This window comes from Astatotilapia calliptera, chromosome 1 (assembly GCF_900246225.1).
Source record: "Astatotilapia calliptera chromosome 1, fAstCal1.2, whole genome shotgun sequence".
Lineage (NCBI taxonomy): Eukaryota > Metazoa > Chordata > Actinopteri > Cichliformes > Cichlidae > Astatotilapia > Astatotilapia calliptera.
The window spans coordinates 7,809,327-7,822,608 of NC_039302.1; the positions used below are offsets into that span (position 1 = coordinate 7,809,327).

At 36.3% G+C, this 13,282-nt stretch overlaps 1 protein-coding gene across 3 annotated transcripts in view; it reads left to right on the plus strand.

Annotated features, from left to right (window-relative positions):
• The window catches only part of luzp2 (leucine zipper protein 2), a 152,228-nt gene that overhangs the window by 79,674 nt on the left and 59,272 nt on the right, over positions 1–13,282 (plus strand). For all 3 annotated transcript variants that reach the window (XM_026161611.1, XM_026161602.1, XM_026161616.1), the window contains exons 3-5: positions 4,291–4,361; positions 7,851–7,932; positions 11,097–11,159. In XM_026161611.1, the coding sequence (XP_026017396.1) occupies positions 4,291–4,361; positions 7,851–7,932; positions 11,097–11,159 (216 nt within the window). The remainder of the gene's footprint in view (positions 1–4,290; positions 4,362–7,850; positions 7,933–11,096; positions 11,160–13,282) is intronic.

A 13,282-nucleotide genomic window follows, 5' to 3' on the forward strand; every position in this document is an offset into this window, starting at 1 on the left:
TTTGCAATGTTTGAAAGTTTATTCGGCTGTGAATTTTGCTCCGCGGGTTCAGTCATTTTCTAATCCCTGTTTTCAGCCGTTTGAAGGCTGGATTCATGAGTCCTTGCACACATTTTTAGTGAATTTGCAGTAAACCTGTTGTTAAATATTAAGGTAAAAATGTTTTTAAGTTCAACAAGCCCACCCATTGTTACATACGTGATTTGTTAGTGTTTCTACAGCTGCTGAACAATGTAAATGTAGAGCGCAGACTGGGTAAGTCATTTTTTGGCATGAATAAAAATCCAGGGCTTAGAAGTAGACGACCAGAAATCCAACATTATCGGGAAATTTCAACATAAGGATGGATTCAGCATGGTCCCATTCTCTTCTCAGGACCTTTAGCTGTCACTGATAATCTCCTCAAATTACATTTACTAAAACTTTAAGTACAGTAATTTTTTTTATTAGCGTTGATATCACTGCAGTGACACTGTGTAGGTTAAATGTTCGATCAGATGTTCATACAGGAAAAAATCCACAGGCTACTTCAATTTATAGTAGCAAAGAACAAAAGGATTCAAATTTCTTACATGTTGCCACAACTTAAATATGAAACTTTGACCTATGCTTTGTAGTTGTGAGAACTCACTTCTATCTATCCAGTAAAGACTAAAAGCTACACAATATGGTAAAACTGCTCACTCATTTACAGGCAATAAATTGGTCTGACAACTAATTAAAATCTATCTATCTATTTATCTAGATAGAGATGTGTGTGTGTGTGTGTGTGTGTGTGTGTGTGTGTGTGTGTGTGTGTGTGTGTGTGTGTGTGTAAAGTTTAGAGGATGCTTGCCCTAATTAAATTTTGGCTTGAAAACAAGGTTGGGAAATATATATCACACCTCCTGCAGTGAGGGTGGTTTGCATGAAGTAAGAAAGTTTCTTTTTTTAAATTAGCTCATAAGACAACTTTGAGTGACTATGAGGATTATTTGGTTTGTCGCAAAGACGGGTATCAGTTGGTTCTGCCAAATAACAGTCTTGAACATTTCACGTACCTTATTATCCTGGACAGTAGATGTTATAATGCTGTGAGAACACAATTACCACAGTGCTGGATGCTGTAAAGCACTTCTTACCAGTCAGTTTAGGTCAACTTCATTATGGCTTCTGGCAGTAACAAGAAAAAAGTCAGTTATAAATTCAGATATTTTAATCACTTGGTATTTTTCAGTCGCATCAGGATATGCAGTCCAACAAAACATGCCTCCCACTTGGATGCTTAGGTCTTGGGAGCCAGATGCCCATCTTTTTCTATCCAGCACTTATAAAGTTGCTGTCTGAGTGATACTTCGTCTGTGCAGCAGCGTTTTGCCGCTTTAGGCCAATTTGTTGTCTACTGGAATAGTCAGAAAATCAATAATCAAACGAATTATATGGCCAGTTTTCCATCAGTGGTGTGTGTTTGCAAGAGATGTCCCATGTGTCTGGAAAAAGCTCATGTAGTCTGTCTACAACTATTCCCTGGGGCAGGCTTTGATGTCTACTCACTCCAGGCTAGCTAGTTTGGCATCAATCTTCGCCGTGGGCCCTGTGCCAGCGTGCTGGGCAGGGCAGAGGTTGTGTTGGATTCCAATTTCTGTGTAGTGGAAGAAATCTATTCTTCAAGGGGGAAAACATCATCAACATTTAAAAGAGATCAAGTCAACAAGATAAAACATTTAATGTTTCTGGAAAGAAATGATGGCCCATGTGAAGTGTTTTGAAACATAATGAGCTGCTCTCTAGGTGCATTTCGGTAACCCTAATAATTAAACCTATTGTGATTGGGACTTTAGTCTTTGCTGCAGCTCCAGGGACGTTAAGAAGCAGTTAACTGTGGGCTTTAAGTAGCTGCTTTGTTGTTTAAACTTAATGTCGTGACCACATAACTTGAGAGGATTTGCACATTTAACGCAATGTAAGCCCATTTTGTAGCTGCCACACTAACGTCTTTCAGTGATTTTTATTGTTGTTTGTGTTATAGAGTCGATTACTGAATACTAACTATTCTTTTTCTCCACAAATAAAAACATTTTTTAGAATGGTTGCTCTTACGGGACCTGAGTCATCAATGTGCTCTTGGAGTAATTTTGGTCGACTGACCATTTATCATTTAAAAAACAGCATTTTGTGACTACATGGGCTATTGCTGTCTAATATTAAAATCATTTTAATGACCTGAAACTCCAAGTCTGACAAAACTGTAAAAAATAAACACAGAAAACTAGGAAATTAGAAAGGCACTGCATATACTCACCAGCCACTTCATGTGTTACGGCCAGTCTCTCTTTTGCCTTCAGAACTGTCTTAATTCTCTGTGGCATCGATTCAACAAGGTGCTGGAAACATTCCTCGTCCATGATGCAAATTTCCTGTTCAAAGTGTCCTCTATTGGACTGAGATCTGGTGCCTGTGGAGCCCATGTCAGTACAGTAAACTGATCATGTGAAAGAAGCCAGTTTGAGATGATTTGAGCTTTGTGACATGCTGTGTTAATCTGCTAGAAGCAGCCATCAGAAAATGGGAACACTGTAGTCAGTAAGGGATGGACATGGTCAACAACAATGCTCATGTGGTTTGTAGTGTGAAACGATGCTCAAACGCCCAAAGTGTGCAAAGAAACCCCATTAAACCACTAGCAGCAGCATGGGTGGTTGGATGGAGCCATGTTTTCATGCTGGAATGTTGCAGCAGAAATCTAGATTTCTCAGAAAAAGCAACATTTTTCCATTTTTCTTCCATTGTTCAGTTTTGGGTCCCTGTTCGCAGCTGGCAGGAGTGGTACCCGATGTGGTGTCTGCTGTAGCCCATTTGCTTTAAAGCAATCCACCCGAGAGAGATCGGTATTAGACATAGAATTCAAACAGTTAAAAACAGTGTTACTGTGCTGTATCTTTTATTAAATATTGGCACATACCTGTGAAACCATACTGTAAATACATGGCTTCCATGACAGGTCCATAGAGCTTTGTAATATTTATTTTATGATGTTTTCAGTTGTTGTGAGAGATCGCTTCTTTATAAATTGTCTATAATAAGGTTATTTCATTTATCTATCAAACTATCAGCTTAAAGAAGTGGCCATTCTCCTCTGACTTCTGGCATCAACAAAACATTTTCATCCAGATAACTGCCGCTAACTGGATATTTGCTCTTTTTTGGACGATTTGCTGTAAACCCTAGAGTTGGTTCTGTGGAAAATTCCAGTAGATCACCAGCTTTGGATACTCAGACCAACCCATGTGGATTTAATAGCAATGCCACATTCACTGACACTCAGTTTGAATTTAAGCAGGTCATCCTGAACATGTCTGCGTGCCTTTAAAGTATCCTTTAACAAGCAGTTCATCAGGTGTATCTAAGTAGCTGATGAGTGTTTGTTATTATATAATTACAATAAAGCAAACACATGTTGCCATTTGATTTTGAATACAACAAAACATGAAGTCAAAATAAATAGAAAACAAACCAAATTTGAAGAATTTAAATCTGTCCATTCAGCTCGTGACTCTTTGACAAATCATACAAATGACTGAAATGCCACTCAGATATACTAAATGTGCAGCTTTATTACACCATTAGTTTATTTACTTGAGTGCAGATACATTGCCTCTTGTAAGCAGATGCTGTTCCCTCTTTTTTTTTCTTTATTTCTCTTCATAGATTAACATGAAATGGGAGTCGGGCGCTGGGGAGGAGCTTGTTTCAGGCATTATGGAAATGTAGCGTTAATTGCCATAGATTTCACCTTCAAGCACAAGCAAAGATAAACTATCTCTCCCTTGGAGTCCACATTTTCTTACAAGTCTGTACATTTCTGTTCTGTTCATAACAAATAAAAATATCTTGGAGGGCTTGTAGGGCAATCAGAGACCTGACTAATTCATAATTACCCATCAGGCAGGTGCTGAGGCACCAGTAGAACCCAATCTGTGCTTCTGCATGTACCCTCATTAGGACATTCATCAGCAGACTGTTGAAAGCCATATAATTTGGGAGGAGGGATAGGGGTGTCTGAACATTTTACATCTGCTGCATCGTTTTCTAACAGACACCTCAGAAAACCTGATAAGATTCTGTAATGTGTAATGTCACAGCAAACAGTAAACGCATACAGTAAATGCTTACACGTGCTTTTTTATACTGTATATTTGTTTCCATTTTCTGTTGATGGTGATATGAAGTAATTTTCCTTCAGAAGTTTTTTATGTACAACAACAAATTGTGCCGTTCCTGGAAAAACACAGTGTCTCTGTTCTCTTTCAGTCGCTGAAAAATGATGACACAGTAGCCAAGAAAGATGTGCAGAGGATTTTGGAGCTGAGCCACAAACAGAGGTAAAGTGGGGCATCATGCATGACTTAGACATGAGCTACCAACAGTGCTGTGCAGTTCACTAAACTGCCATCAAAAATTAGGTTAGAAATTAATAACCATCAGTAAAAAATGCATAATGATAAATAAAATCATGCGCTGTCTCCTGTTATGCTGTGGTTGAGAACCTCTCGTGAATGTCTTGTATTGAGCTGGTATTCAGATTAACAAGATAATAACAGGTTCTTGTTTATTATTTATTTTTATTTGTTTTCAAGTGTATTTGAAAATATAGGAGAAGCTTTTGATGAAGATATAAGATAAAAAGGGTGGTAAGGATCCATTGGTTATTCATAGCTCACAGATACATTCCTAATGTTCTTGCTGCAAAAGCATATCCACGATTACACCACGTTTCAGTCTTAATCATCTAGTGACATCCTCAGATTCTGTTACATGTAGTTGTGCAAACCAAACTTTACAGTTCTGAGAAAACTGACAACCAATTTGCTTTTCAATCCTGGACTTGGAGTGAACTTCAACAACTGAGATTTGTTTTGTTCATGAATTTCAACCACAAAGAGTTTAAATAGCTTTCATTTGGATTTGTTTGTGTGACTAGTTGCTCTTCCTTAGCAACAGCACCCACAAAAGCTTATGAGTATAGTAATCATCTGAGCCACCCGCCATGCCAACATGACATGCCAGCACATTTTCTCTGCTGAAATAAGAGTAATAACATTAAGAATAAGAAATACTTTATTTATCCCAAAGCTTGTGAAATTGCTGTGTTTCAGCTGCCAGCACATGAAAAACAACATAGCTCAATAAACACAACACCACAGAACAAAATAGCTTGGAAAAGAAAAAAAAATATATTAGACAAGGAGCTCGATTAAATAGATAACACACCAGGGTAAAAATAAATAAATAAATCTAAATATCATACAGTCAGGGTCTTAAATCTAAAATGAATATATACAAATATCTGGTATTAATTGGTAAAGAGTTTCTGTATCTGTCCTTGTGGCTTCTGAGCTCAGGTGTGTCCAGTTTGATGCGCAGTGGATGGTGTAGAACCATTAATTCACACCCAGTTATTTGGATGACTTCTACATGAGCTGATGATAGAAACCAACAGCAACAGCAGCAATGACGATAAGCCCTGGGAAATTCAAATGCATTCCAACAGCTAGTTGTACAATATTCAGTCCACCGAACTGTCTGAAATCAAAAAACACTTCAATCACATAGTGGTCCAAGAGGCGAGAGGAATGCAAACTGGTGGTTGTTGCATAGACCTGTAGAGTCTTTTGGTGATGCGATTCTTTCACGTTAAGTTTTGCAGTGTCTTTACACACTGCATAATATTTACTGGTGAATATAATTGATAAGAAAAACAGAATTCTCTCATTTGAACAAAACACTGCTTGTATTGTCATATGAAGATTTAAAAAATGGTGTCTGCATAATCACATCATGTCCATCAGGTATCTAATGGATATAAATAATGACAAGTAATGACTTGCTCATTGTTATTGAGGATGGTACTTTTCAGGTGTTGGCCAGTGTGTCTCCAGTACACACAGGAGCAGGTAGATAATTCATAATTCCATCGCAAACCTGTCTTGTGTATTTAAAATTGATATGCCTGTTTTCATTTTGCGAAAAAGCAAGCATCTGTGATTTAGACCTTTTTTTTTAGTGAGCTGAAAAAGTGTTTAGCTTAAGTGCTTTACCAGTTAGGACTGTCTGATTAATGTTGTGTGTAATGAGACTGCTAATGATTTGGAGTCATTCATGGCCTTCATCCTCCCTGAAATGTCAGCCTGACTGAAGTCCAGCTGTGTGTGTGTGTAGTATCTGGATAGCCAATCAATAGCCTATCAGAAGTCCATGGCAGCTCTCACATGTCATCAAGCTAAAAAACTATAAAGCAGTAGCTTGGCTCAGTGTTGCCTACCTAGCATTTGTGAGCCACAACTTTTTCAATGTGTTATTAATCCACCTTTAGAGTTCCAGTGTCTGCCAAGTGTGATTACCAGCTGGCTCCATTATCGTGAGTGCAGACAGGTGATTCATTGCAGGTCATTTACTTTTGTCAAGTCTTAACAGAAATTTGATTGGCTCCTGAAAATAATTTTGATCCAAAGAGCAATGCAAAAAAAAAAGGTTATTGGAAAAAATGTAACAGTTTTTAAATAGCAATTAAAATAGCTTAACTTACTTTCATCCCTTTTTGTATTTACTTATTACAGACTCTTCAAGCCTGTGTCACATTGACTGTCTCTCTTTTGGCAGTTTAGACAGTTTTGATATATTATGTACAAACTCTTCCAAGTATTGGAAGCAGGAGATGTGAATATAAATGGAAAACCAAAGCAGGGGTGGTTGGTTGGTCACTGTGAAGAAAAATGTTTTTTAGGTTGAACTTATGCCAAGAGACAAGACCACTGGCATATAAAGTATAACAGTATATGACTGCTGAGCAGTGACATCCTTTCCACTCTGAGTGTTGCTGTACTGCCTTGAAAGATAATGTCCCCTAACTACACTACTGGGTGACTGTGACATACGTCATATACTTCAGCCATGCTTGGAAACAGTAAATAGGCTGTTACTTATAATTTTAACTGGGCTACCTTGTGATGTGATACAAGCGTTTTTGGTACCACTGACCCACATCCCCTGCCTCCTTGATTTATAATTCCCTGTTATCTGTGCTCAGGAGCACCAAACTATACTGAATTACAAATTACAGTCGAATGCATAAAAATTTAATTTTATGTTAAACACATAATTCATTCTGCATTAGTCATCACACCACATGAACCATATCAAAATTCAGGGAATTTTAATACACTGCAAGAAGCAATATAGCAGTGCAGTGCATTGCAGCAAACTTGGTCTTCTTGTATCTCGTCTTTCTCCTTGAACCTAACAGCCATCTCTTGCTGTTGGATTCATGGGAGTGTTTGCTAAACTCTACATTTATAGATCATATACACAGAAAATTAAATTGACTGTAGTCAGGCCTTTTAAATTCAAACAAAATCATTAAATGATAATACATGTGAAATTGTTTAGGATCGAAGAAAGATGTGTGGCTGCTATGAACCAAAGTGTGAACCGGTTAACAAATGCCAACATCGTTTCCACCCTAATTGCAGTTACATGGCCCATTATTGCATCATCCATTCACAAATTAAGCTAATTATGTTTTTATCTTTTAAAAATATGTTTGTAAACAAAATATTTCCTTTTGATTCAAATTAATGAATTTGTTCATATCCTGCTCATAGATTCATAATAAAAATCATCCAACTGATCACAGATGACAGCAGATGTAAGCTGGTGACAAAGACATTAGTAAAATTTACTTCTGTCCAAAAAAATTGCTTTTAAGAGTGATATATCTAAGAAGGCCATTCTGTGGTAGAGCAGTCAAGACATCTGAAAATGTGAAGAGGAAGTACTAACAGAGTGTTTCTCACTTCCCTTTCACTTGACAGAGAGGAGATGAAGTCCCTCCAGGCAGCCTTGCAGAAGCAGCTGGATGAGGCAAATGAGAAAGCGGAGAAGCAGCAGGCCACGGTAAGACAGAGCTGACCTGACCATCAACATCCGGTCTTGTCTAACCAGCATTGTCACCTGTCACACGGGGCCTTCACTGATCCACACTCATTACCCAGCAGCAAGCTCCCGCCTCTATCCTTCACCATATAATTGAAACTTTCAGAGTGAACAAAAGCTTTGTGTCAGCTATTATTTTGTTTGAACAGAAGTCCAGAGTCCAAAGGTGGCAAGTTTACTATTTTATCATTTAAAAAAATAAGTAAGCCAAGGTCTAAAATTATTATCGTCAGCTGATTATCTAAATTGGAAGTGATTGGTTTTCTGTTAATTACTAAATAAACAAATCATTTTCAGCATCATGTTAGATAACAACATATGCAGATGATACTCTGCTTTAATTGCCAATGTTACAGAAGATGCAAAATATGCCTATTTTAGTTCAAAACACAACAAAAGCATGTTTAATTTTGTGATTATTTAAAATATACATGCAAACCATGGAAGCATGCAACATGTGTTACAAGATACGTGAAAATTAATTACATTTTAATGATAAAGAGGTTTTTGGTGTCAGTGGAAAACATCATTTCTGTTAACTCCAGTTTTAATAAAATCACAATATTTTAATTACTGAACCAATTAAAAGAAATGCACCTCTAAGGAGTTCAAATAATGTTTCTTTGCTACCAAACAATATGAGAAGCAATGAGTATTTACACCTTTAAATTATTACACAGTGGAGAATTCTATATTTAGTTTCAGCAGCTTTACTGCATTTGGTATCAGGTAAGGTTGAAAGCAGCCTTAATTTAAGACAAACTTTAATTTCTTCATCATGATGAGTATAAGTACTCATTTTAATGTGCTTGCTCTGAGAGGCTTTTTGTAGAATTCAGATTAAAAAATGTATTTTGGCATCGGCGGTGATGCTGCATTAATACACTGTATTGGCCCACATTTCTACTCTCATACTGTTCTGAGAAACCCTCTCTTGTTCCTCCACTTACTCCTTATCAACAAATCAGCATAAATCCTGTCTAGCTGCACTGACAGCTACAGTACTGGAATGCTTCTAGGACTTTCAATATATGCTAATGAAAATCTGGCCTGTAACAGTGCAGGCTTCTTATGCACAGTCACAGCGTTTAATGGGCACCGTGACATTACAATCGACAATCAAATCATGGACTCTCAGCGAGATAAACAAAAGTACAGTAACATTTCCAATGACGTGTGTGCCATTTTCCTTTGCCTGGTGACAAATCCCAGTTTCTAGTTTTTGTGGTTTGACATTTACATTCTGAAAAATGATATGTATCCCACTTTCTAAGATTTAAGATTCAAAATAGCACCTCAGCAGGATGTAAAGGCTACACATGTTCAACAAAACAATGAAATAATCTATTTCATTTCTAGTAGAAAACATGGCTTCTAAAAGTTCCTAGTGAAAAATAAAAGCATAAGGAGAAGCATATACCTTGCAAAATCACAAAAAAACACACATTACAAAGTTGCTAAATATTTGTTGACAGATATGGGTAATTACATTCAAGTCAATCTCAACATCAGACAGTATTTTGCCATAAGCAGAGAGATATCAGATATATCTTGTGAAATATTTTAGCTACAAATATTACAATGACTAATTATTATTAATTGTTATTATTGTTATTAATATTTGGTTACATTTGAAATACTATTTCATATGTATATATGTATGTATATATGTATTTATAGATAGATAGATAGATAGATAGATAGATAGATAGATAGATAGATAGATAGATAGATAGATAGATAGATAGATAGATAGATAGATAGATAGAAATATAACCGACTTGTACTCCCTTATCCTAATACCTAAGCACTGTAGAAGTTGTTTTTCTTTTCTTTTTTTTAAACTTTTTTTAACCATTCCTGGGGGCATTGGTGGTGACTGCAAGCCTCAGACATGAACCTTGATGTTATCATGCCCTGTTAGGGGATGTGAGTCAACTGGTGAGGCTTATTTTACTGTTCCCCAGGGTATGTACCTGACATGAGGGCACCAGACCCATGAATCTTTTCGTCTTTGTCCTCAGGACTATGTTGATGACCTCTTTCAAGGACGCATTTTGCTAAAACCTTTTTCTTTAGAGTTGAAAACTCAAAGACAAAACCGTAACCTATCTATCTTACACACTGAATTCATTCGCTTAGATATATAGTAGCCCATGGCAGCAGTTTGCTGGTTGGTTTTTCAACCTCTGTATGGCTACAAGTCCGTACAACCACACACACAAACACACATGCCACAGGCACACTCTAATTTTAACTGAAAAATGAAAGACATACCAAGCTCTTGATGATCACTTGTTACGCCTAATTCTGCAAGGCACAAGAAGAATGTAATATGTTTTTTTTTGTCAAAGTTTAAAGGTCTTCAGGCCTTTGTGGTTGACTAAAAAGCTTGTGATTTTAAATGTAACTACTAATTTATAGCGCCCCTCTGCTACTGTCATTTTATATCTAATTGCATCAGTTTATGGTAAAGTACGGTGTTTATGTTGCCTTTTCATATAGTTTAACTGGAGGCTAAGTCGATTTTTTAATGCTCGCACTGGAATATTCAGAAACAGTCAGTGTGCTGTTGCATAGAAGCATGGATGACGTGTGAAAAATAATTTTATTCAGAGGCATAATTAGTCAACCAGAATGTTCTTTCCTTCTCTGTTCTGTGTATGTATGTCTTTTTTCTAAGTCTTCTCAGGGACAGTGACAATGATTGAATATTGATGTTATCATGGTCAGGTTGGAGATGTGAGTCACCTGCTGTGGTCTAGTTTACAGTTCCCCAGGATGTCTTGGTAGAAAGTGGAAAAAAAACGTTGGCTTGCATTTATTTGATTTTAAAAAATGTAGAAAATACATTTATTTTTTTTATATTTCATTCGAAATGAAGCATATGAGACCTATTTTTCAAGATTTATAGGATGTTGTCAGTAGGAACAAATAGGCTTTGGCTTTTATTCACATACAGAATTGCATCTGTTGAATGAAATTAATTACACATACACTAGGCAAACTCATCATCCATAACGGTCATTAAATATGTTCACTGATGGAAAAAAGCACACATGCATACAGCTGGACTTTCTATGTGATCATCTTTTTATCTTTTTTTTTGTCTTCCCTGTTTTCAGATTAAATTTCTTAAAGTGGAGATGGAGAAAAAAACCAAAATCATCAAGGATTTACAGCAAGAGGTGAGTCATCAAAATATTATCTAAAGCTGAATAGATCACACTACACATTCATAAGGTATATACAGACAGAAAAAAATATAAGGGAAAAATTGCATTGTCTCTACACAGTTATCTATAAAAAATGCTATAAAATGTAGCATTTAAACAAATATAATGATATCATTGTTGGTGTATATTATTTTTCCATTTTAAATCTCAAATTAGTGAGACTTGACAGTGCTATCGTTCGCAATGTCGAATTAAAAATCTCCTGCTAAGTGCCTGTGATTGCTTTGACCATGGTTTACATAATTACATTATTGTTTTACATAATTTTCTTCCTTGCCAAACCATTCAGTTACCCTTGTAGACAACTCTCAAGATATAAATACTTACCCTGGCTGACTATGGTCACTCATAACAATATAAAAGTTCTCTATTGGAGGGAAAATGAGATCATCCCAGCAAATTTTCTCCCACAGTGGCTCACCACAGGGGTGCACAATTAAGATTGTCCTTTATTTTCTTACACATCTGTAGGTAACTTGAATGTTTTCTAATTAAATGATCAAGATCCCACCTTTCTGTCGGTGTTTTAATCAAACACAGACAGAAAGGTGGGATCTTGATTTTCTTGATTATCTGTGTTTGCCAAAAGCCATTAGATTATCCCCAGGGACTCAGAGGAAAGCGTGTTTGTCTCAAAGGTGGACAAACACTGGCACTGGGGTAAACATTTTCATTTCAACGAGTACGTTGAAATACAGTTTTATAAAATAAATGTTTTTGATCATGTTTGCAATCATGATTGCCATGTCTTCCACTCTTTGAGAATCTGGGCTCTCTTCCTCTGCAACTTCTGTGATGGATTTCTCTCTGCAGGGTTGTTCAACATCTGTGCAAAGTAGTGCCTCTAAAAAGAAGTTCTTTCTCTTTGATTCTGAGGCTCTGACACAACATCTAACACTTACTGCTGATGCCTTAGACAGCTTAAAAAAAAGGTTCAGCTTGCAAATACCATTTTAGCCGTACTGAAAATATATGACTCTACGATATCTGCAATTTGGTTTGTTTTCTATATGAATAAAAAAACAATCAAATAATATATTCCAATAGAAAGAATCAGAACAACATGGCAACATCAGTAAAAGCTGCCTTTAGGGGTGTTTAGACCCCTAGACAGTTCTAATATTTTGTTTTTTGCTTATCAGCAATGTGACATGAAAGAAAAATGAAACATCTGTAGACTTTGCTGTGACAAATAAAATGAAATTGGATCCTACCATCCACTTAACTGATTTTACTGTGTTTTATAGCTTTATAGCGTTGTGACAATGGGATATTATACCAATTTTGTATGGATTCTGAATTCTCTCATATTGCAGATTTGACTGCAATATTTTCAAATGCAAATTAGAAAGAATCGGCTACGGGATTGATTTACTCATCAAGTAATTTTTACTTACTATAGTTTATACTAGTTTATACTACTACTAATAATAATAATAATAAATTAGCTAATAAACTACTAAACATGAGCATATGTGTATGAAAAAATATGTTTTGGAGCAAATAAGAGTTTCTTTTAATAGTTGGACAGATTACATAGGCAACTCTTAGTTTGCTGCCTATGATCACAAAGCCACGAAGTGCTTTTGAACGGCAAGAAAGCTATTTAAATACATCATAGGATCATGGGAAATGATCAAGAGATACTGGAAATTATACCACCATATTGCTCACTATTGCACTGAGGAAAGTGATTTTTGCCAGATGTTCAAATTAATTTGAGACCATTTTTACTGAGCTTTGCTTCAGTAACATGATCAAGTGCTTCAGATGAAGAATCAAACAGTCACATAATCATATCAGTTTACTGAGATCAATCTGTTTTAAGAAGAACCTTTCACGTTATCTTGCCCTTGACCTCCCTAGTGGTACTAAAATTGCTGCGTCTTCACAGTGTGCAATTTTATAGAGATAGTAGAGGTTGATCTTAAATTGTGTGTAAACCCATACCGATTGCCTTTAATTGTTCTCTGTGGAATTTTTGACCTCTAACATCATGGAGCAATGTTTTTTTTTTTTTCACAATTCACAAGTGACCTAATATCTAATTTCACCAGTTTACGATATTTCACACA